This window comes from Phoenix dactylifera, chromosome 2 (genome assembly GCF_051530095.1).
Source record: "Phoenix dactylifera cultivar Ajwa chromosome 2, Ajwa_hap1_PhDact_Kaust_v1.1, whole genome shotgun sequence".
NCBI lineage: Eukaryota > Viridiplantae > Streptophyta > Magnoliopsida > Arecales > Arecaceae > Phoenix > Phoenix dactylifera.
This window is the reverse complement of record NC_143191.1, coordinates 58,559,536-58,582,352: the sequence shown is the minus strand read 5'-3', so window position 1 is coordinate 58,582,352 and position 22,817 is coordinate 58,559,536. Positions and strand designations below refer to the sequence as shown.

The following is a 22,817-nucleotide window of genomic DNA, read 5'->3' as shown; positions in this document are numbered from 1 at the left end:
CCCAGAAAAAATTTGAGTAGTTATACAAGGTTAAGAAACTCACATGATACCTCCTTTTTTTTTTTTTTTTTTTGGTTAGATCCTGAGCCATTACACCTTCATGCATCAAATAAAAATAAAATTAATAATTTATCATGTTTTGGTTTGATTCGTATATACATTTTAAAATATCTTACATTAAAATAAAAAATTGAAAATTGTAAATGATACACTTTTTGCCGTATTTTTGCTCGCTAGTTGTATCTGCGGTCTATATTTTGCTGATTTGATCCATAAGCAAAAGAGTTCCAAATTAGTGAATTTTGGTTTGTAATTAATTTAAATATTGCAAATCGTCATCAATGATCCTAATCTGATATTTTAAGAGCCGGATATTTTCAAAAACATCCCAGTTGAAGAATTGGTACCAATGTTGGTTGGTTTCAGGCTACTTTTCTGCCACGATGGCGTCGGTGGAAGAGATAAGGTTTGACAACCGAGCACCTCGGCTGGGACCCATCAGCGCTTCAGCTTGCGGGATCCTCCGAGAATATGATGAGCCATGGGCTTTGGGCACTCCGCTCCTTCCAGTGATGGCCATGGTTTAGTTGGCCGGTTCCATGTCTCATGCTATATGCCTCTGTCCCTCGATCATCCGATTCGATCTCTTTTTCCCTATTATAAGCACAAGTATATTGATCTTTCCCAAAACAGCAAATTAAGATTTCCGACCGTCGCCGGAACCCGATAACACCATGTCACGGCCAAGGTAAGCAATGATGTGTACTTCACACTCTCTCTGTCTCTCATCCACGGCCAGCTCCGTCGACCGTTAAACTGCTAGTTTGATCGGTTCGCTCACAGGTTGGAAGGCAAGGTGGCCATCATCACCGGAGGGGCCAGCGGCATCGGCGAGGCCACCGCGAGGCTCTTCGCCTCCGAGGGCGCCCTCGTCATCATCGCCGATATCCAGGACGAGCTCGGCCGCGCCATCGCCGCCTCCATCGGCCTCGACCGCTGCGCCTACCGCCACTGCGACGTCCGCGACGAGAAGCAGCTGGAGGCGGCGGTGGACTTCGCCGTCCGGACCCACGGCCGGCTGGACGTCCTCTTCAGCAACGCGGGGAAGGTAGGCCCCGTGGGACCCATCCTGGAGGCGAGCCTGGAGGTGTGGGACGACGTCATGGCCGTCAACGCGCGGGGAGCGGCTGCGGCCGTCAAGCACGCGGCGCGCGCGATGGTGGCGCGCGGGACGCGGGGGTCCATCGTCTGCACCGCGAGCGTGGCGGCGAGCCGTGGGGGAGCCGGGGTGGCGGCCTACGTGGCGTCGAAGCACGCCGTGCTGGGGCTGGTGCGCGCGGCCGCGGTGGAGCTCGGGGAGCACGGCATCCGGGTGAACTGCGTGTCCCCCTCGGCCGTGGCCACGCCCCTCGCGTGCGAGCACCTCGGTGGGAGCCCGAGCAAGGTGGAGGAGTACGGCGAGGCCCTGTCCAGGCTGAAGGGGGTGGTGCTCAAGACGAGCCACATCGCGGAGGCCGCGCTGTTCCTGGCGTCGGATGAGTCGGAATTCATCACCGGGCACGATTTGGTGGTGGACGGAGGGCGGACAGTCGTCGGTCAGAACACGCGCACCTTCCTCAAGAAATAGTCGTCTTGCTGTAAGGTGGCCAAGCTTTCTCGTCTGGTTGGAGATCCGGCTTTCGGGTCCTAGTGCTATGTCTGCAGTGTGAAGCCTAACCCTTGCTATCCAGCTGAATAACACCTGTTTGTTTCTTTCACCCATTCAAATCAGAGAGATGCTCACATTTGGCCGTGTGTGCTGCTGTTGGATCTGTACAAAAGCCATGAACGATGATAACTAACAACGTAATTTCTGCTGATTATGACATTTAAAATTCAACTTTTGAAAAATAATCTTTTTTGATACCTGTATCGATAAAAAAAAAAAAGATTATATAGATAAGATGCTACTCGCAGGATATATACCCCTTACCGGCGTACACAGAAATGGCCCAACGAGCTTGACATTGGAGAAGATGTCAGATGTCTTCTTAAGTTCTGAAAGATTTAGGTGCTGTTTGAATGATAAAAAATGTCGATAAGATCTTCCAGCAGCAATCTTGCTTGCAACTAAATCTGGCCATGAGTCTAGTGCTGTAAATGCTATGACGTAAGGATTAATTCCTGTAAGAGAAATTCCATAAGCTGGCAATAATCAGTTACACTTTCACATAAAAATGAATAGGAAATTTTGTTTCAGGAAAGATGTGATGGGAACCTGCAACGGAGTTTATCTGATCTGTACGCTGAGTAACCACATAAACTATCCCACTAATGAAAATTAGAGAGCAAATAAAAGATATCCAACCATGAGCAATTTGATATGGAGGCACAAAAGCAAATAGCAATCTCCATGGTGCAAGGCTTAACTGCCAAAGTACTCTTGCCAACCGTAAGCAGAAACCATCCCCTTTTTTCTTTGATTCAGTGCTCTCCAACTGTTAACAGGAAACAAAACTCCGGAAAAACAAAAACTAGCTTATTGGCGTTCCCAGTTGAGGAAGCAGACGGAAGAGACTGAGGATTTTGTGGTTACCCAATTGGCATGAGCTCATGGCTCTCCACTCAATTCATTTGGAATGATTGGGTGGGTCCCAACCGCCTGATGCTTACTGTAATGGCATCTTAAGTGGGAAAATGTAAGAATGTAACCCCTGACATGAGTGACCCCCAATGCTCATGGATTTTGGAGGTACTTCGCATTTACTCCTTCCATTCGATTCTTCATTGTGGTACGTATCAATTGATCCTACTATGCAATCAGCTACCTTTTAATCAATAAACTTGGGGGTAGTATCTTACTTCCTCCTTATTATCTCAAAAAAAAAAAAAAAATCTTCCAGCAGGAGGCTTCTTTTAGAAGCATGCACATAAAGCATGGTCTCCAAAGGTGGTGACCACAGGCAGCAACCAATCTCCATTTCTTTGAAGATAATCGATTGCTTATGCAAGATGATTTACCCTATGGCTAAAAGTTACTGATTCCTCATGCAAGGTGATTTATTGCTAAAAGGTAGGAACAAGTTACCATGTAGCTTTTCTAATCTCTCTGGACTATCCATCCTCCATATCTTTAAAAAAACAAAATCACTTAACAATAGATAGTTCTCCAACATCCGAACAATGCCTTAGTTTATAGGTTTATACAAACAGGCATGCCCTATCTTGTGGTTGCTAAGTTGCAGAAACTTTCAAACAGAACCATATCCCTTGCATCATTAATTTTATGGATGGTGCTTCTCATCCGTCTCCGTCCTACTGGATGGAATTGCACAAGTGCTTTCAAGTTTCAACTTGTAAGAGCCAAGAAAATTAATTTGATGCTCTGAGAAACGTTATTTGAAAATTATTCATATGCATATAAGTAAACTAAAGAGGACTTGTTTGGAAGCTTTCCTCGAATCACAACTCACCTTACAAGCATGCATCGAACCTGTCAATCTTTGCCAGGGTTTGTCGAAGCCTGTCACTCCATCTCAAGACACATCACCATTGGTTGGACAAGAAGCTACAAGAGACTTCTCCTAAATCTCCACACAACCAAACCTGAAAATCTTGGGCACTGGGTGGAACCCCAAAGAGAGCAAATAAAAGGGGAAAGAGAAGTGGAGGAAAAGAGAGGGAGCTGCTGCTGATTTACCATATGCATGATTAGGGCTACTTCTAGAGCATCTATTTATAGGATGGAATCCTACCTAGTGTAGGATTTAAACACACCTTGAATACAACCCAAATTTCTCTCTTACTCTTGGAAGATGAAGTTCATCAACTCAGTTCGAGTCCAACTTCAACACTCAATCTAAAAATAGATATATACAGAAACACAGAGAGAGAATTAAGCTAGGATACCTTGTTGTATTGTCTCATAAAAAGATCCAGATTTGATTGGAGAAGGATTGGGCTATGAAAATAGTTTGAATATAATGATTGGGCTAGGTCAGGTCAAGCAAGACCACACCTGAGTCAACTCTAGATGCCCCTTGGATGAGATCCAAGTAGGGGCACCAACCAGGGAAATTAAGGTGGCTGGTGCCGCTACCTATATTTGTGCCAACTATGGAATGCACTCCTTATAGGAGTGCGTGCATCTAGAAGGGGTCGGTGCCATTTGCTCTCCCTCTTGGAGTCCTAACAGCACTCTAGTGGTAGTCAAGTAAGGCCAGCCTCTTATCCTTATCCTCTCTCTTAGGAGTAGAGTCTAGTGACGACTTTGGGATGCTTTACATAGAAACCATGATGCCTCCCCTCCTCTACAAAAAGAGGAGTCTCTCTAGGATTTCCATCCATCCTCATATCCACATGCCATGACCACCATCTTCTCATGCTATCCAAGAGAGAGAGAGAGAGAGAGAGAGAGAGAGGCACAAAAAGACTAATGGTCTTCCTCCAAGGAAAAAAAAGAAAGAAAGAAGACTTATGAGCTAAGCTTTTCTAGCAGAGTATCCCCTTGACCTGCGACTGCTGGAGATTTAAAGCTAGGCAAAATTCTAAAAGATAGACACGTGGACTAAAACAACTGAGTATAGTAATTCTCAGAAGGTCATGTGCTTTTGCAGTCCCAGACTCTCCCGGGAAAGCAACTGTCAACTTCAAAATCACTAATATGGGAAGGTATATATTTTTTTTAACCTATATGCATACATCTTTATCCGAAAATATCATAGACAAAGATCTTAAAATTCCACGAACAAGTGCTCTGATAATCCTGAGAATTCCATCAGTGAAGACTCAAATCACAGAACTCAACTCCATTTTTAGGAGCTGTTACTTGGTTTGGAGTTAATATCTCAAGAAATTTGAGGTGGTCTAATTTCTTATGAGGTTCCAATAAAGAGAGAGATCCTTCCCGGGAAAGAAATGAAGTGCCAGATCAACATCAATTGGCACAACACTTTGCAAAGCCTAGACTAGCATGTGGAATGGCTATGTGATAGTGCATGCCCATGCATGGGAAGCAATGGCACAGCACAGCACGTAGACATGCACTGTGCCAGTGACAGAAACCTCATTCAAAAATTAAACTTAGGTAATAGATGTGTTTGTAAATTTTAGTGGTCAAAACTTACAGTAATTAAAAGCATCATAAATTGTTCACAAAATAATACTTGTATACACATGGACATTAGAAGGCGATCTAAGGAACCGTATCATGATTTGGATTCTAAATATACTCATGGTTAATTCTAATCAAATTTTCCAGCCTATGAAGACATCCTTCTTGGATTTGGATTCAAATGCAAACTCATAGATAATTTAGTTAACCCTAAAAGCATTAAGGCTTGTTCAAACTACCAGCAAAAAGCAGGGACAACATAGAAATAACATGTGCAACCAATTAAGATAGCATGATGTTCCTAGTCATAGACCAACTTTTAGATGGGCAAGTGAAGGAATTTAATGTCCTTATTAACTGAAGTGGAAAATTACAGTAGACTCAAAAATTATCATTGATCAATAAAACACAGCAGAGTGGGACATAAAATGAGATCATAATAAAAACAAAACAGAAAATCTAGTAGCCGGCATCACTCAAAACAAGAAAAACCAATGTTGCTTATTTTCCATTAATCATTTGAATAAAGGGCGGGGGTTGAGGGATTTACTGCAAGTTCTGAACAATTTTGAATTAGACCTCCTCAAAAACAATTTGATATTTTTTTTTCCTTGAATAAAGTATATAATGATTGGAATTTGCTAATTGAGAACCAATTTTTTGTAGTTTCTCCAATTATACAATATCACACCTGCTCCAAAGGCAAATGGATGCATCAGTGAAGTTGAGAATACTAGAAAGATTGATCTTGTTTCAAAAGCATAGCAGAAATCAACTTACATTCCTAAAACATATTCTGTCCAGATTGGAAACCTACTTCAGTATGATGGTCTAGTCAGTTGTCCGTCAAAGCCCACAAGTTGATACAAAAGATAACAATACTGACAATGTAGTAATAAAATTGAATATTGGTATGCCAATCTTATATAACCTAGACTATATTATAAATGTCATATTGCTACAGTTAAGGTTAAAATTAGGCATGTAAAATTACAGCAAAGCTTAAGTGTTGCAAGTTGGTGCCGTGGTTTCAGAAAAGCAATCGGCACATCAGATGCTAAGCAATGTAAGCTATACTATTTGAGGTTCATCCCGTAGACAAAATGCTAAACAGCCAGCAGATCTATTTGAGTTATAAAATGATATCTTCAGACATGACTAACCAAATCTTGCAGAGAAGCTTGTTGCATCAGGACATTGTGAGGCATTGGTAATCAGTGCACACTACTTGACAAACAAATTGGTGAGAGCTAATGAGTACCAAACTGAAGGTAGCTTCGACTCGACTTCAGTATAAAACCTTGGGTGATTGTACTGGAAATCTGAAAGCCTATCTTCTCCTCAATCTCATGCTCTTCTTCTTCTGGCTTATGGCAAAACGTCTGGCCATCGCAACATTGTAGAACCTCCTCATATGCTCTGATAGACGATGGATGGCATGAAGATTTCCAATTGCTGATAGCCGCATCAGAATGGCATCGAATTTCTGATATGGTAATTTCATCCCGTGGTTTATTACCTCTTCCAGAAGTAAACATGCATCATCTGTTCTCCTGCAATTGAACAACCCGTCAATCATTATACCATAAGTATCCACGACACGTGCACATCCTCTTCGATCCATCTCATCCCACATGCTAAGAGCCCTATCCGGTTCGCACATCTCAAAAAACATTGTAATCAACATGTTATAAGTATGGACGCTAGGCTCACAACCTGATTCTATCATTCTTTCGCAAAGCACTAGAGCTTCTTCAGCCTTCCTAAGTTTGCAAAGCACCTTGAGAAAGCAGTTATATGTGAGGATATCAGGTGGAAAACCTGTCTTGCTCATCTCTTCCAGTATCTTATAGGCAGCATCGACCTTTCCAGCCAAACACATCCCTTCAATCATGTCTATATACGTCGACACATCAGGAAGGCAGCCGCTGCTTCTCATATCAGCTAGCAGTCTAAAGCACTCCTCCATCAGATCGGACTTCGCCAGGGCCACAATCATGATACTATAAGTCCTGGCAGTTGGTGAAGATATGGCGGAGCCTTTAGTTCTCATGAACTCGAAAAGCTCTCTGGCTTCTGAAACCATCCCTGCACCGCAGAAGGATTCGATTGCAGCATTGTATGTGAAATTCTCCGGGGCGTGACCCATCTGCATCATTTCCTCGAGCACCTTCATTGCTTTTTTAGGGTCTCTCATTCTGCACCACCCATAAAACAAAATATCGAAAGTCTCCGCATTCGGGACAACCTTATTCTTCACCCGGTGGAACATAAGTTCTGCCTCCCTGACCAAGCTGCACTTGCAGAGAGAATCCAGCAGCAAGTTAAATGCATCTACTTCTGGCGGGGTCTTTTGCCGTATTCTTTTCTTCTTCGCGAATTTTCGGAGATGGGTGAGATGCTTGTCGGTGTACGTTCTCAAGATTGCTAGGAGAGCATCAATGGGCACCGTGTTCTTGTTCCTTCTCTTCATGCAATCCAGAATATCGCAAACCACCCCAAACTGCCGTGCCTTGTATCTCGTACTGGACAATATATCGATCATATCGTCATACACGGGAGGCTCGTGGTTGTACCCTTCTTGATGGCCTGCCCAGGTGAAGAACCTGAAAGCTAATTTTTCCTCGTAGCGAAGCCTTCGGATGACATCATTCACGAGCTCGGTGGTCGGCTGTATTCCGAGCGAATCAAGAATGCTCTCCAGAAGCTGATCGGCACCAGAGCAGGACATGATGGCTGCATACACCTTCTCAGGAACGGCGGCCAAGTGCTCGCCTGCTGCATCCGCATCACCTGAAGCGTCGAGACCCTGTGAAGAAGAGAAGCAAGAAAAGGTCCTGATCGAGAAATTTGTGGCGGAAGCACGGAAACAATTACGGCGACCGCGATGAAGAGCCCCCTCTGCGGGGATAAAAATAGGTACCGCCGATGGTTCTTCAAGGCCAGATTTTGTATGTAAACTTGAAGAAACAATCCGTGGCGATAAATTCAAGAGACAAAAGGCCAAGAAATTCCGGGCAGAAGAGATCCCGATCGATGAGTTTGGTGATGCACCCAAATTCCGACGGAAGTTCAAGGATCTGCCCAGAACCGAAACAAATGTATGGCGGCACATCTGTTTCAAAATTATTACTTAAAAAAAAAAAAAAAATCAATATTTCAAAATAACGAAGGAAAGAAAGAAAAAGTCAGGGGCGCCCAAATTTTATCGCAGAAGCAGGGACCCGAAATGATCTAGGTAAGAGGTTCTCGGGTGTTATTACTTGGATCTGGATAAAAAACCTGGAATCGGCATCAAACTTTCAAACAAATAGCAGAGAATGAAAACAAGTTTCGTTTATCACTTTTCCTTTTTGTTATTTATATAATGCATGCATATAAGACCAACTCTGGATTCTTCTTGTTCTTTTTTTTTCCCCCCAATATCTTCAGCAAGGGACTGCTAAATAGACTCTCTCAAGTATATCATGCATAAGACTTGTCTTGGCCAGTCTAATGATTGGTGCCTTTAAACAAAAAGAAGTTCTTTGACAACTCAAAAGTTCATGTTGAAGTCTTTTCATTTGCGGTGTGTTGTGGAAATAAAGAGTCCGCACTTAGTTTCACATCGACTAGATAGCAGAGAGGTCTGTTCCTTAAATAGAAGGGGACTACCCCTTTCTCTTCATAGGCGCCTTTTGTGAGGCAAAACCGTGCATTGGGAAGAGACTATAAAACCCTCTCAAAGCGGATAATACCTCTGAGAAGAAACAGTCGCTTCCGCAGTCTGAGACCGGTGAGGACTGAGCTCTGGGGCTCCGGGGAATACCCTTTGACCTCATCAATGGTGCTTTCGTTGAGAGCCCTTGACCCCGGCACAGACCCCTCCACTGGGGGAGCTACGTTGTGGAAATAAAAGGTCCGAACTTAGTCCCACATCGACTAGATAGCGGAGAGGTCTGTTCCTTAAATGGAGGGGGGCTACCCCTTTCTATTCAGAGGCGCTTTTTGTGAAGCAAAACCGTGCGTTGGGAAGAGATTATGAAACCCCCTTCAAAACGGACAATATCTCTAAGGAAAAGCAGTCGCTTCCGCTATCTGAAACCAGTGGGGACTAAGCTCTGGGGCTCGGGGGGATGCCCTCCGATCTCATCAATGGTGTTTTCGTCGAGAGCCCTTGACCCCAGCATAGACCCCTCTACTGGGGGGACTATGTTGTGGGAATAAAGAGTCCGAACTTAGTCCCACATCGACTAGATAGTGGACAGGTCTGTTCTTTAAATGGAGGGGGGCTACCCCTTTCTCTTCAGAGGCACCTTTTGTGGGGCAAAACCATGCATTAGGAAGAGAATATGAAACCCCCTTCAAAGCGGACAATACCTCTGAGGAGAAGCAGTCGCTTCCACTGTCTGAGACCGGTGGGGACTGAGCTTTGGGGCTCGGGGGATACCCTCCGACCTCATTAATGTTGCTTTCGTTGAGAGCCCTTAATCCCGGCACAGACCTCTCTGCTGGGAGGGTTATGTTGTGGGAATAAAGGCTTCGAACTTAGTCCCACATCAACTAGATGGCGGAGAAGTCTGTTCCTTAAATGGACGGGGGCTATCCTTTTCTCTTCAGAGGCGCCTTTTGTGGGGCAAAACCGTGCATTGGGAAGAGACTATGAGACCCCCTTCAAAGCGGACAATACCTCTGAGGAGAAGCAATCGCTTCTGTTGTCTAAGACTGGTGGGAACTGAGCTCTGGGGCTCGGGGGATACCCTCCGACCTCATCATACGAAGTTACCATTCAAATTGGAAATTGTTTGCTCTGTATTTATAGATTGCAGAGTTAGCTGATTTTTTATTTGTTATACAAAGGAGTTAGAATTTAGGATAGTAAAATAAATAAAGCACATGTAGAGACGAGGATTTACGTAGTTCGACCTATGTTCATAGACCGAGATGATTAGGAAAGCTCATTAATCGTGACCAATACAAAGGTATAAAGTATCTCGCTAACTATCGGAAATTCTTGATATCATGGAATGATACAATAAAATATTAGAAAAAAATAAATATATCAAACAATACTTGATAATTAAATATGAAATTACTAAAAAAATGAATAAAATTAACGAGTCCAACTTAAATATTTATTTTCATTCAAAATATTTTAACTTGATCCATGAAAATGACCATTAGGTCATAAGTTTGCAAACTATAATTCTAAATATAATTACGAAGCTAAAATTGATACGATAATTCAGATAAATAGAGTTTAGTTTAAATAAGGAATCATTTGATAAATTTAGAAGGATATTTAGGGTGACAGAGGAGAGTTTTCTATGATCTGGATTTTCAGGCCAAGTTGGAATAAATTGGGGTTAGGCCACTCCATTTTTCTCTTAATCCAAATTAGCTTTTATCCTGAGCATCCATGGGGCTTGAAATATGGATCTAGTCGGGTCTAATCGGGTCAAGACCGGTTTGGTTAATAAGTCAACTCCTCGTTCGAAACCCTAGATGAGCCTTGGAGGGCATGAGGAGAGATTCCTTTCATTGGTGTACCTTCTGAACGTGAGATACAGTGTAACATCTTTATTATAGAATAGTAATTAGGCATAAGGTCCTAATGCTGAAGAATAAAATAATGCTTCCTCTTGATATAGTCTTGTCTTTGACATGTATTAAAATTACTGCACGGATGTAGATATTATGCTCAAATATTTGTCGACCTAACTATTACCAGACGACAGCTTTTAAATATCTACAATTTGACTTTACCATTAAAAGGTTTTTTTTTTTTTTGAGCTTTACATCTAAAGGGTGGAGTAGATGCCGATGTGATTCCTACCTAATGAGGTGGCTGTGGAATGAAGCAGAATATGTTGGCAACTTGGCATGAAGCAGTCACCACCTCATAAAGGCTTCTGATCCAAGATTGTCCACCACTTACAGGAATCCACAAATAAATGAATGTGTCGGTCACAATATTCAGTAAATTTTATAATTGGCAAATTACTCATTAGTGCACAAGAAAGCTAGATCATTCTATGATTAATTCGCCAATCCATAAGTGGCTTGTGAAAAGTTTGCAATTTTTCAAATCATGAATAAAATGCATAGTAATGAATTATTTGAAATAGATAACTGCGATGCTTCCAAGTCTCCTCCCTCTTTGATAGCTGAGGCACCAGAAAAAGCCCTCCCTCTTGGCCCGGAAGATTGGGGCCTGAAACTTTCTATGAACAGTCTCCTACTACTCAGCCCTTCAAGGCCTAGCTGGCTCTCAACTTTCTCCCCTACCCTCCCACTTTGTAGTTTGCCCTGTTCAAAGTCCTTGCTGATGTTTTTGGTTTCATGCAGTCATATACCTATCCCAAAATCCTATCAGTTGATTGTTGTCAATTAGTTTCTCAAATTCCGGATCCCCATGGTCTCCAACAAGTGGAGAATAAAAGAAAGACGTTTCTATTGTCTTATTGATTTCAAGCAATGGACCTTGATTTGTCGCTCAGAAGAGCGGAAGAACAGCCATGAGGTAACGATCGATGCTATTCATATAGCTCATTCTAGCCGCCAAAAGGGTCTCTTAGACGAGAGACTACATTCCAAGTTGTTGTACTTTTGCTTGCTATTACTCTCGAAAAATAAGGCTCGCTAACAGTAGGGCTTGGTTAAATCGATCAACATACGCGAAGAGGTAAAACTTCATTATCATCTTTCCCTTTAGTTGTTGGAGGCATCAAGTGGTTAGAACTTTGCTTTTGTACAAGTGCTACCCCTCAATTCATTTGACTATGGGAAGCAGATATAGTCTAGTAATCAAAAAAACCCAAACTACTCTTGTCTACCCTTGCCTATTTGTGTAGAATTCTCTTTTGCTGGCGAATTATATAATGGGTCGTCGCCCATAAAATATCGGCTTGGACCAAATGCCCCATCAACTAGTAGATTAGCCATAGGCATTGGATACCCATCCTTGGATGCGGTTAAGATTCTGTAACTTCTATGCAAACTAGAAAGTACATCCGGCCAATAGTTGTTGATCAGGCAATTTCATAATTAATGAGCTCCAATGTTTGGTTACAAATCCCATGAGCCACATCGAAGGATGACAATTTATAACATGAACCCGCTTTAAGTAGATTTGGATTTGACATAAATAAATTTAGATCGTAAATGGATCGATCCATTTAAACCCGTTCATTAAATGGGTTGGGTTTAGGTTTAAACCCATTTAACTCGTTTAATAATTGGATCGAATTATGATTTGACCCGTTTAACCTGTTTAAAATCTTTTTAACCAATTTAAAATATATTTACCCAGTTTAAAATTAGTTTAACCCATTTAAAATCTACTTAACCTGTTTCTGACCTGTTCAACCGAATCCTCTTAAACTGTTTAACCTATTTAAATCCATTTAACATATTAAAAATATGTCTAACCCATTTAACCTGTTTAATAAATGGATTATATACGTCGGGTCGGATTATCTGTTTAATAAACAGATAACCCGGTAACAGATAACCCGACCGGCATCCAACTCGATCGGTATTTGGCCGGATCTATCCGATTCCCAGCCCTAGCTACATGAATCCTCTCTTGCCGCGTGATGCAGAATTGTTCCCAAACGTAATAGGAGCCTGGTGACATTACTCTTTTGGACCTTGGGAGATGGAGCACTTTCCTATCAAGATGATGCCATGATTCTGGGGAAGCATGCATTTGCCAAATCAAGTTGTGTCTGGTGTCGATCCCATGCTCCAGATACTTACGTTTTCTCCTCTCCTTTTTTATCAGATTTCATATTTCAAGTAATTCTTATTCTTAGTATTCTTGCTGATCAGATGATAGAAAAATTACTTTCCTACTTTCGGGATATGGTATAACTCCAAAGTCAGAAGTTCCCATAAGTTTTACATACTCAAAACTTGAAAATCCAGTTACTGATTTTCCTCAACAAGGTTACTGATCAGGCAGGCACCTGGTTTAACATGGATTCGAATGATTAGAAATCTTCTTGAATTCTTCTCATCATAAATTGGATCAAACTAGATGTTATTTCTATGCAGGTTGAAACGATCTCTATTTCTTTCCCTCATTCAGTTTAGCATGAGAATTTCGACCTTTTATGGGGATATCACAAGCAAGGTAGCCTTCATATATATTGTGGATTGGAAGAAAGCATTTAGTTTGATAATTCTTTGTCCTGCTGAAGATAAGTAAATCAGTTTAGATTTTTTATATGGTTCAGTCCTTGGAACGTTATTGGTACAAAAAACTTTATCCGAACTGAGAGCTGCGCCCGAGCATCACTTATCCTCAGAATCTTAATTTATAAAGTAGAAAATATTGATGCCTGAAAAACTTGATCATGGGTACCTGTTAATTACACGCCTTTCCAAATTGCTTGCCACCTGTATATTAAATTTCCGTTGGTGCATTTTAATATTAAAGTTTAATATTTATATCATTTATGAGGCTCGTGTATTTAATGATTCATGGATGGTTCATGTATTTGGAGAGATGAAAGGTGCATGTATTTGGAGAGATAAAGGGTTCATGGGGAAATAAATGAAAATAATTCATAAACTGTTTTAAAAAATGTATTTGGTGGGGGAGTTAGTGCATTTATGTTTTTATTACTCTCATAAATTCAAAGTTCCAAACTTTCTATATAAACCATTCTCCTTCTTCATTCCAAATATATATAATATCACTTCATTTTACTCAAAAAAAAATACTTTGAGAAAGCTCTTGGCAAAAAAGGGTGTTTCTACCACCAAGGTGGTAGCTTGCTGGTAAGGGGGCTTGGATTCTATCCGAGTTGTTTGGATTCGAAATGCGTGGGCATCGATTAAATCAGGGGACCGCATGCCCCACGCCTGGATGGCTTTATGTGGATATGCTTTCCTTCCATTAGTACTGAGGTGGCACTGGAGTGACGTACTCACACGTGGATGGCCTAGTGGGATTTTTCACGGGTTGGGAAGGGCATGCGGAAATTTACGACCCATATCGAACATTCTTTGGTGGAATGGGGGCCCAGTGGGGGTTGCTACGCAGGTGGGGTTCTGCCCCTCCCCCTCGCCTCCTATTGTACACCAAAAAAAAGAAGGGTGCTTCTTTGGTGGAGCTTTGGGCTTGACTATTTATGCAGAGTTGGTCCTTGCCGTATGACAATCGTCGGACTATTGTATCCTAGAGGAGACAAGTCATAGTATTTTCTATTGCACTGGTTTCTAGGCTTTACCAACCGCAGAGGGCTTGAATCTCCTTAAAGAGAGTGAGATTTCCGTGCCTCAGTCTGATTGGTTTCGTCCTCTTATTGTATTTCCCCCAACAATTTTAAAGAGAACCAATGGAAATGGAGCCAATTCCTATAAAGCATGATGGTAATGTTGGAGATCTTAACAAGCCCATCCGTTTCAAGGAAGCCCACTTCAAAAGATGGAAAAGCAAGGTGTTGTTCTATTTGAGTCTTCTCAATATTTTCTACATTCTCACTGAGAAAAATCCAACCAAGATCTCAACCGAGAAGATGACAGATGAAAAGTATCAAGCTCATCAAGAGAAAGTTGACAAATATACTAGAGATGAGTATAATTGTCGATGTTATCTCTTAAATTGCCTTGTCGATAATTTCTATGTGTTGCCCAGATAGACAACCCAAGGGGGGGGGGGGGGGGGGTGAATTGGGTTTTAAAATAATTTAGATAATTTAAGACGTTATGGATGATTAATTAAAAACTATTGCAAGTTATTTAATTAATTACTATGTGCTGTGAGTAATATGAAATGAGAAGAAGGAGAGACAATCAATCACAAACACAAGTTTTATAGTGGTTCGGAGCTAACCCTTGCTCCTACGTCCACTCCCCAAGTCTCACTTGGGAATTCACTATAATCCCCTTGGATTACAGCCGGTTGTTTTCCAAGCTCACAACCAAACTTGTTGTTTTACGAGCTCACAACGAACTCGGTCGGTTTTCCCAGGCTCACCGACTAGAACCACCCCCGATTGTTTTTCCGGGATCACAATCGAACCCTTACACACGTTGGTTTTAACTCGGCACACCAACCAACCTCAATCCCCTTGATTCAATCTCCGATTGAACCAAGTAAATACAAGTTGTAAAAAGAAAACAGAAAATGAGCTTCTCAAAAAGCAGATGAAAACAATATGAACAATAAATGAAGTTAAGAAGCCTCAAACGCTTTTAGATTGGAGATAAGGAATGGCTTCTTAAACTTCTGGTCTCCTCTTGAAAGAGTAGTCGACTTGAATGCAGGAGAAGGAGGCTTTAATTGCTGGGAAGATGTAGTTGGAAGCAGTAAATGCAGATCTTCCTCTTTTTCGTTGAAGAGCACGTTGCGGAGCTTGAATGCTTGATTAGTTGGAGTGAAATAGTTGTTCTCTCCCTTGCTACAGTCCTCTATGGCTATTTAAGCCAACCCCCACGGAAACTAGCCGTTAGAGTGCTTTTTCTGCCCGTTCTGAACACTCTGCGCAGCCTGACAATATGACCGTTGGTGGGTTGGAGTCGACTCGCGCGATCAGGAGTCGACTCGGCTGTAGCGGAAGTCGACTCAAGCTTTTCCGGAGTCGACTCGGCAACTGTTCCAAATTTGAATTAAAGTTGCCTTTACGACTGGAAGTCGACTCGTCTTGACCTGGAGTCGACTCGTCAACTTCTGGAGCTGACTTGGCAATTTTGGAGTCGGCTCATCCACTGAAGTCCGTGGATCCAATTTTGAATTTTGTCCACTCGAGTCGACTCGACTGTCCTGGGAGTCGACTCGAATCTCAGAGTCCGAACTCCCGATCCTCTGTCTTTTGGCTCGTCCAGTCTTGGAGTCGACTCGAACTTCCTTGGAGTCGACTCGGCTCTCAGTTTCCGAAAGATGGTCTTCTGCCTTTTGACGTGAAGCTGTCTTGGAGTCGACTCGAGCTGTCTGGGAGTCGACTCGAATCTCAGAGGCAGTAACTTGGTTTTCTGTCTGTCTTGGGGTCGCGGTGTCTTGGAGTCGACTCGCGTATTGCGGGAGTCGACTCGAATCTCAGAGTCCATAAAATGGTCTCTGACTTTCTTTGTGTACCGCTGAGAGTCGACTCTTGCTTTCTTTGGAGTCGACCTGTCAACCATCGGAGTCGACTCGCGTTCCACTGGAGTCGACTCGAATCTCAGACCCGAAAACTGCTCTCTAACTTTTCTGCCTGTGACTGCTTGGAGTCGACTCTTACTTCCCTGGAGTCGACTTGGTGAACATTGGAGTCGACTCGCGCACTTCAGGAGTCGACTCGTTGACAGGTTCTGAGTTGATCCTTTCTGTTCTTCTGTCTGTTCTCAGTCGGAGTCGACTCGTACTCATCTGGAGTCGACTCGAGCTCGTGCCAGTGAACTTGATACGCTTGGAGTCGACTCGTGATACTCGGGAGTCGACTCGAGTCTCAGACATTGGTTCAAACAGACTCCTTAACTTATCCAACAATTATGAACCAAGTCTTGGGACACTTAGACAGGATTTTCACTGAAACACTCAATTGAATTCATTAGTAATTAAAAGATATACTCAAATGCTTTGAGCTCATCAAAATCAAATGGAGTTTTAATCAATCACTCCACAATCTCCCCCTTTTTGATGATGACAAAACATTGAGTATATGTAAAATGAATTGCTCAATAAATAATGAAATAAAATCCATAAATGAATTCAAATGTCTGGTAATTCAATTTATCCAAGCTTGAAAGGAGTGAAACATTAAATTTCGGAGTTAAAGCTCCCCCTTTCATTTGGAATTATATAAGCCTTCATATTATGCAATCAATTGTTTGGCTTATATGTCATTAATGATTTAGTTTGATTAAAATTCAGATTCTCCCCCTCAACATATGCATTCAACTATGTTTTGATTCTCTGAATTTTCTTTTAATGCTTTGAAGTTTTTGAACTGAATTTTTTGGTTTTTAGAGGGAAAAATCTGTCAATTTGTTCATGAGTAAGATTTAGCTAATCTCCGAATATCCCTTGAATAGATTCTGGAGATTACTCCATTAGGAGCCCCAAAAGAGAGATAATGAGCCTCGAGGTACCGAATCCACTTAGAACAAATTTGTGTGTGTTTTTAAGAGTTTATCTTTTTATTGATTTCTTTTACATATTTTATCCATGTTTCTCCCCTTTTACATATTTTATACATATTTCTCCCCCTTTTTGTCATCATATCAAAAAGGAGGTAATCACACACAATCAATGGCACAAATGGCACAACCAATCATCAAATGGCACAGAAATGAAGATAAGACGTCTACTCATTGTATTGATATGAATGTGAATACATTTGAGCATACAATAAGTAAAGCAAAACAATACAAAACAAAACAAAAAGACCATCTATGGTCTCCTCGAGGATGAAGATCCCCCCCTCGAGGATGTATCTCCCCCTCTCGATGAGGTGGCTCCTCCTCTCGAGGATGTGGCTCCTCCTCTCGAGGATGGTGCTCCTCCTCTCAATCGGCTCTGCTCCATGAGGAGGGTGACTGCATCTGTAACATGTCCGAGCTGCGTGATAATAGACGTAGTGGCTCTGCTATGTGTAGTGGAGAGCTCAGTCACCGACGTCTGAAGCCCAGTCACTGACGTCTGAAGTGCGTCCAGCTTGTCGATGAGTACATTCGACAAGCGCTCGGCCCCCTCGGTGGTGGTGTGCATGTCACGACCTATGTCCTCTCGCATCTGTCGAGTGGTGCTCGTGACCTCACTCATGCTCTGGAACTGGGCCTGGACCAAACTCCGGACATTGTAGATCTCTTCCCGTACATGAGCCGTCATGTCAGTCACGGCTGTCAAGGAAGGGACCAACTGAGAAGATACGGGTGCAGGAGTGGGAGCAGGCACCGCACCTCGGAGCTCCCGAAGCAGCTCATCCCTCACCTCTCTGACTATCTCCTGTCGCAGCTCCCGGAGCTGCTCAGGATCAATCCGGACCGCCATAGAGGGTGGTGCCGAGGAGGAAGGTCCGGCGGAGGTGGTAGGAGCAGGAGGAGTGGATGGAAGGTCTGGATGGTCTGGAAGGTCTGGGTAGTCTGAATCGGGCTCAGGACTGGGTGAAGGTCTGGTGGTCTGAGCGGTGAGGGTAGACTTCCTAACCCATACCCCCTCTCTCTTCCGAAATCCCATCCTGTGTAGGGTCCCCGCACACGTGCGATCAGTCCATCGCAAAGCGTGAAAGGGCTCCCCGTCAGGAATGGGAACCTCGTACTCCCTAAACAGAAGGGTGAATATCATGCCATATGGGAGGGTGAGCCTAGGTCTATCTAGGGGCTCACACATGTATCGTTATATGAGTTTAGGGAAGTTGATTGGGGTGTCGTGAAGCATATAGAACATAAGAGCTAGGTCCCTCTCATTTACAAAATCAAATCTCCCTGTCTTAGGGAAGATGGACCTAGACAGTATACTCAAGAGGATCCGCATCTCAATCGGTAGTGAGCTGGCGGATACCTCGTCTACGGGTGACTGGGGTGGATGCCCGAGAACGGCCGTAAGGGCCTCAACTCTGTCCTCGGGATGTGTGGGAGCCACCCCTACTAGTGGAAGGTGGAGGATGTGGCCAATAAGATCCTCCGTGACAAACACAGGGACACCGGCTACTGTGCCCTCGATACCCCCATCTCCCCGATGGACGGTACCGTAAAACTCTCTAACGAGCCCTGGATATGTGGGGAGGTCCAATGTAAGGAAGAACTCTAAGCCCTGGACCCTAAGTCTTTCACCTATGGTGAAACCTTCCCAGGAGAGGAAGTCGAAATCGACATACCTCCCGGTGGAGACGACCTTCCCGGCCAATGGCCTCGCGGGAACCGCCCTAGGCGGGGAACGAGCCGGAGGTGGTTGCCTCGCGGGATCGTGCCGCGCCTTGGAGCGCCGCTCGGGACCGGCCTCGGGATGGGACCTCTTCCTAACCACGGTCTTACGTGGCATTTTGACCTAAAATGGAATGAAGAACCTAAAGGACGGAGAAGGGTCGACGGAGGAAGCTTGGGACGGACCGGAAACGACCTAGGAACGGACGAAAGCCCTAAGAACCGGTGAAAAATCGACGGAAAAAGGGTTGGAGACGATCGGGGACGACCTAGGAGTCGGCTCTAGGGCTTTTTGAACAGTGGCGGCTTGAGAGAAAAGTGTTTTCGAAACGACAAATCTAGGGTTAAAAAGTCGGATCCCGACTGCGAGTCGACTCCACTGAGTCGCGAGTCGACTCGACCTCGAGTCGACTCCAGAATATGCGCGAGTCGACTCTCCTTATGCGCCTGTAGGCCTCGAGTCGACTCCCGACAATATGCGAGTCGACTCCCCCTCTGCTGCCATCTTTGCGAGTCGACTCCCGCCAATGCGCGAGTCGACTCCCCCTTAGGAGCCGGCTTTGTAACTTACTCGAGTCGTCTCTAACCTTGGCACGCACCTAAAAATCATGCTATAATCGTGCCAAATGAGGGAAAATCACCTAATTAAGATCTGATTTGATGATCATTGAAAAGGAACTCTATTTTAACCATATTGTAATCATCAAAATCAATGAATCTAGTGGAAACTACCACTAGGATGGATCAATCACTCCTAATCCCCTCCTAAGCACACTAAACCTCTCTTCACTTAGGGGTTTTGTAAAAATATCTGCTAATTGATTATCAGTACAAACAAATTGGAGTGTCACATCACCATTCAATACATGATCTCTTATGAAGTGATGTCTTATCTCAATGTGTTTAGTTCTTGAATGTTGAATTGGATTTTTAGTTAGATTTATGGCACTTGTATTATCACAATTAATGGGAATTTTATCTTGTTTAATGCCATAATCTTCTAACTGTTGTTTAATCCATAAGATTTGAGCACAACAACTCCCGGCTGCAACATATTCAGCTTCTGCAGTGGATAATGCAACCGAGTTTTGTTTCTTGCTAAACCATGAGATAAGGTTTTCTCCTAGAAATTGACACGACCCGCTGGTACTTTTTCTATCAAGCTTACATCAAGCGAAGTCTGAATCTGTGTATCCTATTAAGTTTAGGCTAGATTCTTTAGAGTACCATAGCCCTATGTTCTTAGTTCCTATTAAGTATTTAAAAATTCTCTTAACTGCAGCTAGGTGTGTTTCTTTAGGATTAGCCTGATATCTAGCACACATGCACACACTAAACATAATATCAGGTCTACTTGCAGTAAGATACAGTAAAGATCCTATCATACCTCTATAAAGTTTTTGATCTACAGATTTACCTGATTCATCTTGGTCTAATTTGCATGATGAGCTCATGGGGGTGCTGATTGATTTGTTTCCCTCCATATCAAACTTCTTGAGCATCTCCTTGATATATTTAGCTTGATTGATGAAGATGCCTCCTTCAGACTGTTTGATTTGAAGCCCGAGGAAGTAGTTCAGCTCTCCCATCATGCTCATCTCAAACTCACTCTGCATCAAATCAGCAAACTCTTCGCAGAGGCGATTGTTAGTAGCACCGAAAATGATATCATCAACATAAATCTGTACTAATAACATATCCTTATTTTGCTTTTTTAGAAATAATGTTGTATCTACATTTCCCCTAGAGAATTCATGTTCTAATAGGAATTTGCTAAGCCTCTCATACCATGCTCTAGGTGCTTGTTTTAAACCATAAAGTGCTTTGTTTAGTTTATATACATGATTGGGATATTGATGATTTTCAAAACCAGGAGGTTGTTCTACATATACCTCCTCATTAATATACCCATTTAAAAAAGCACTTTTTACATCCATTTGATATAGTTTGAAGTCCTTAGAGCATGCATATGCTAATAATAATCTAATAGCCTCAAGTCTAGCTACGGGAGCAAAGGTTTCATCAAAATCTATGCCTTCTTCTTGATTATAACCCTTTGCTACTAGTCTAGCCTTATTCCTTATAACAATTCCATTTTCATCTAGCTTATTTTTATATATCCATTTAGTACCTATAATTGGATATTCAGAAGGTCTCTCTACTAGATTCCACACTTTGTTTCTAGTAAATTGGTTTAGTTCTTCTTGCATTGCATTTATCCAATTTACATCATTTTCGGCTTCTTCTATATGTTTGGGCTCAAAGTGTGAAACAAAAGCTAGATGGTTATTCAAATTCCTAAGGGATGCTCTAGTCCTAACGGGTTGAGATGGATCATCTAGAATTAGTTCCTTAGGATGCCCATGAGCATACCTCCAAGCTTTAGTTAGCCCATGATCCACAATACCCTCTTGGCTTGATGATTCTCCTTCAATCAACTTTTGATTATTATCTTGAAATCCCATCTCATCTATCTTTTCTTCAAGTATTTCAACATCATCATCAAAATTAATCTTCTTACTAGACGAGATGTCACTAGAGTCATCAAAAACAACATGTATAGATTCTTCTATAACTAAGGTTCTTTTATTAAAGACTCTATAGGCTTTACTAGTTGTAGAATAACCTAAGAATATTCCTTCATCCGATTTAGAGTCAAATTTACCTAGATTATCTTTTCCATTATTATGAACAAAACACCTACATCCAAAAACATGAAAGTAATTAACTTTTGGTTTTCTGTTTTTCCAAAGTTCATAAGGTGTTTTCTTTATAATGGGTCTTAACAAAACTCTATTTAATATATGGCAAGAAGTATTAATGGCTTCTCCCCAAAAGTACTTAGGGAGGTTACTTTCACATAACATAGTTCTAGCCATTTCTTCTAGTGTTCTATTTTTTCTTTCCACAACTCCATTTTGTTGTGGTGTCCTAGGTGCTGAAAAATTATGGGTTATCCCCTTTTTACTACAAAACTCCTCAAATGACTGATTTTCGAATTCGGTACCATGGTCACTTCTAATAGCTATTACTGAGTTATCTCTAGCATTGGTTACTTCTTTATGGAATTTCTTAAAGACAGAAAATGCTTGATCCTTATGTGCTAGGAACATGACCCATGTGTACCTAGAATAATCATCTACAATGACTAGACCATATTTATTTCCACCTAGGCTTGTTGTTCTAGTTGGACCGAATAGATCCATGTGTAATAATTCTAGAGGTCTAGAAGTAGAGACACATTTTATGGATTTAAATGAGTTCCTAGATTGTTTGCCAAATTGACATGCTTCACATATTTTGTTCTTTTCAAATTTTAATTTTGGCAAACCTATCACGGAGTCTCTTTTAACTAGTTTAGTTATTGTGTCCATGCTTGCATGACCTAACTTACGGTGCCATAACCAACTAGCATCATTTTCTTTAGTTTCATTAACAACTAAACATTGGTTATGTTTTGCAAGATCTTCTAGGTCTACAACATATACATTTCCACGCCTAATCCCTTTAAAAACTAAACTGTTATCATTAGGATTTGTTATAATGCATAGTGATGGTTTAAACATAACATCATATCCTTTATCACATAATTGACTAATGCTTAACAAGTTATGCTTAAGACCATCAACATATCTAACATTATCTATAAAAGTAGAAGGGGTGATTTGAACTTTACCAATACCAATGATGTGACCTTGGTTGTTGTCTCCAAAAGTCACAGCACCTCCCTTCTTAGCTTCGAGGGTGAAGAATTGATCTTTATCACCCGTCATGTGCCTTGAGCAGCCACTATCCAAATACCAGCAGTTTTTATTGACCTTGGCTGCAAGACACTCCTACACAAGCAAATCATGTCATCTTAGGTACCCAAGTTTTCTTGGGTCCTACATGG

General features: G+C 42.2%; 2 protein-coding genes across 3 annotated transcripts; one reads left to right on the top strand and one right to left on the bottom strand.

Annotated features, from left to right (window-relative positions):
- The first annotated feature begins 308 nt into the window (after window positions 1-308).
- Window positions 309-1,905, top strand: LOC103713465 (short-chain dehydrogenase reductase 4-like). The gene is made up of 2 exons (XM_008800406.6): window positions 309-748; window positions 844-1,905. The coding sequence occupies exons 1-2, from the start codon at window positions 735-737 to the stop codon at window positions 1,625-1,627; spliced, it is 798 nt and encodes a 265-aa protein (XP_008798628.2). The 5' UTR covers window positions 309-734; the 3' UTR covers window positions 1,628-1,905.
- A 70-nt stretch (window positions 1,906-1,975) lies between these two features.
- Window positions 1,976-8,573, bottom strand: LOC103713464 (pentatricopeptide repeat-containing protein At1g73400, mitochondrial-like). Of its 2 annotated transcripts, none has more exons than XR_003386854.4 (2): window positions 6,256-8,573; window positions 1,976-2,163 (listed from the first exon to the last, which is right to left on the bottom strand). XR_003386854.4 is itself a non-coding variant. In XM_039119665.3 (2 exons), the coding sequence occupies exons 1-2, from the start codon at window positions 8,205-8,207 to the stop codon at window positions 6,423-6,425; spliced, it is 1,671 nt and encodes a 556-aa protein (XP_038975593.3). In that variant the 5' UTR covers window positions 8,208-8,573; the 3' UTR covers window positions 5,989-6,422. The 2 variants fall into 2 exon arrangements, 1 of the variants encoding a protein (XP_038975593.3); XM_039119665.3 differs by lacking the exon at window positions 1,976-2,163 and having other exon boundaries at window positions 5,989-7,901; window positions 8,016-8,573.
- Between the last annotated feature and the right edge of the window lie 14,244 nt (window positions 8,574-22,817).

Excerpts from the sequence above, each read along its gene's own strand:
- LOC103713464 (XM_039119665.3), bottom strand. The coding sequence starts at position 8,207 with ATGTGCCGCCATACATTTGTTTCGGTTCTGGGCAGATCCTTGAACTTC. Across the intron at positions 7,902-8,015 it reads GCCTTGAAGAACCATCGGCG|GGTCTCGACGCTTCAGGTGA; the intron begins GTACCTATTTTT and ends TCTTCTTCACAG.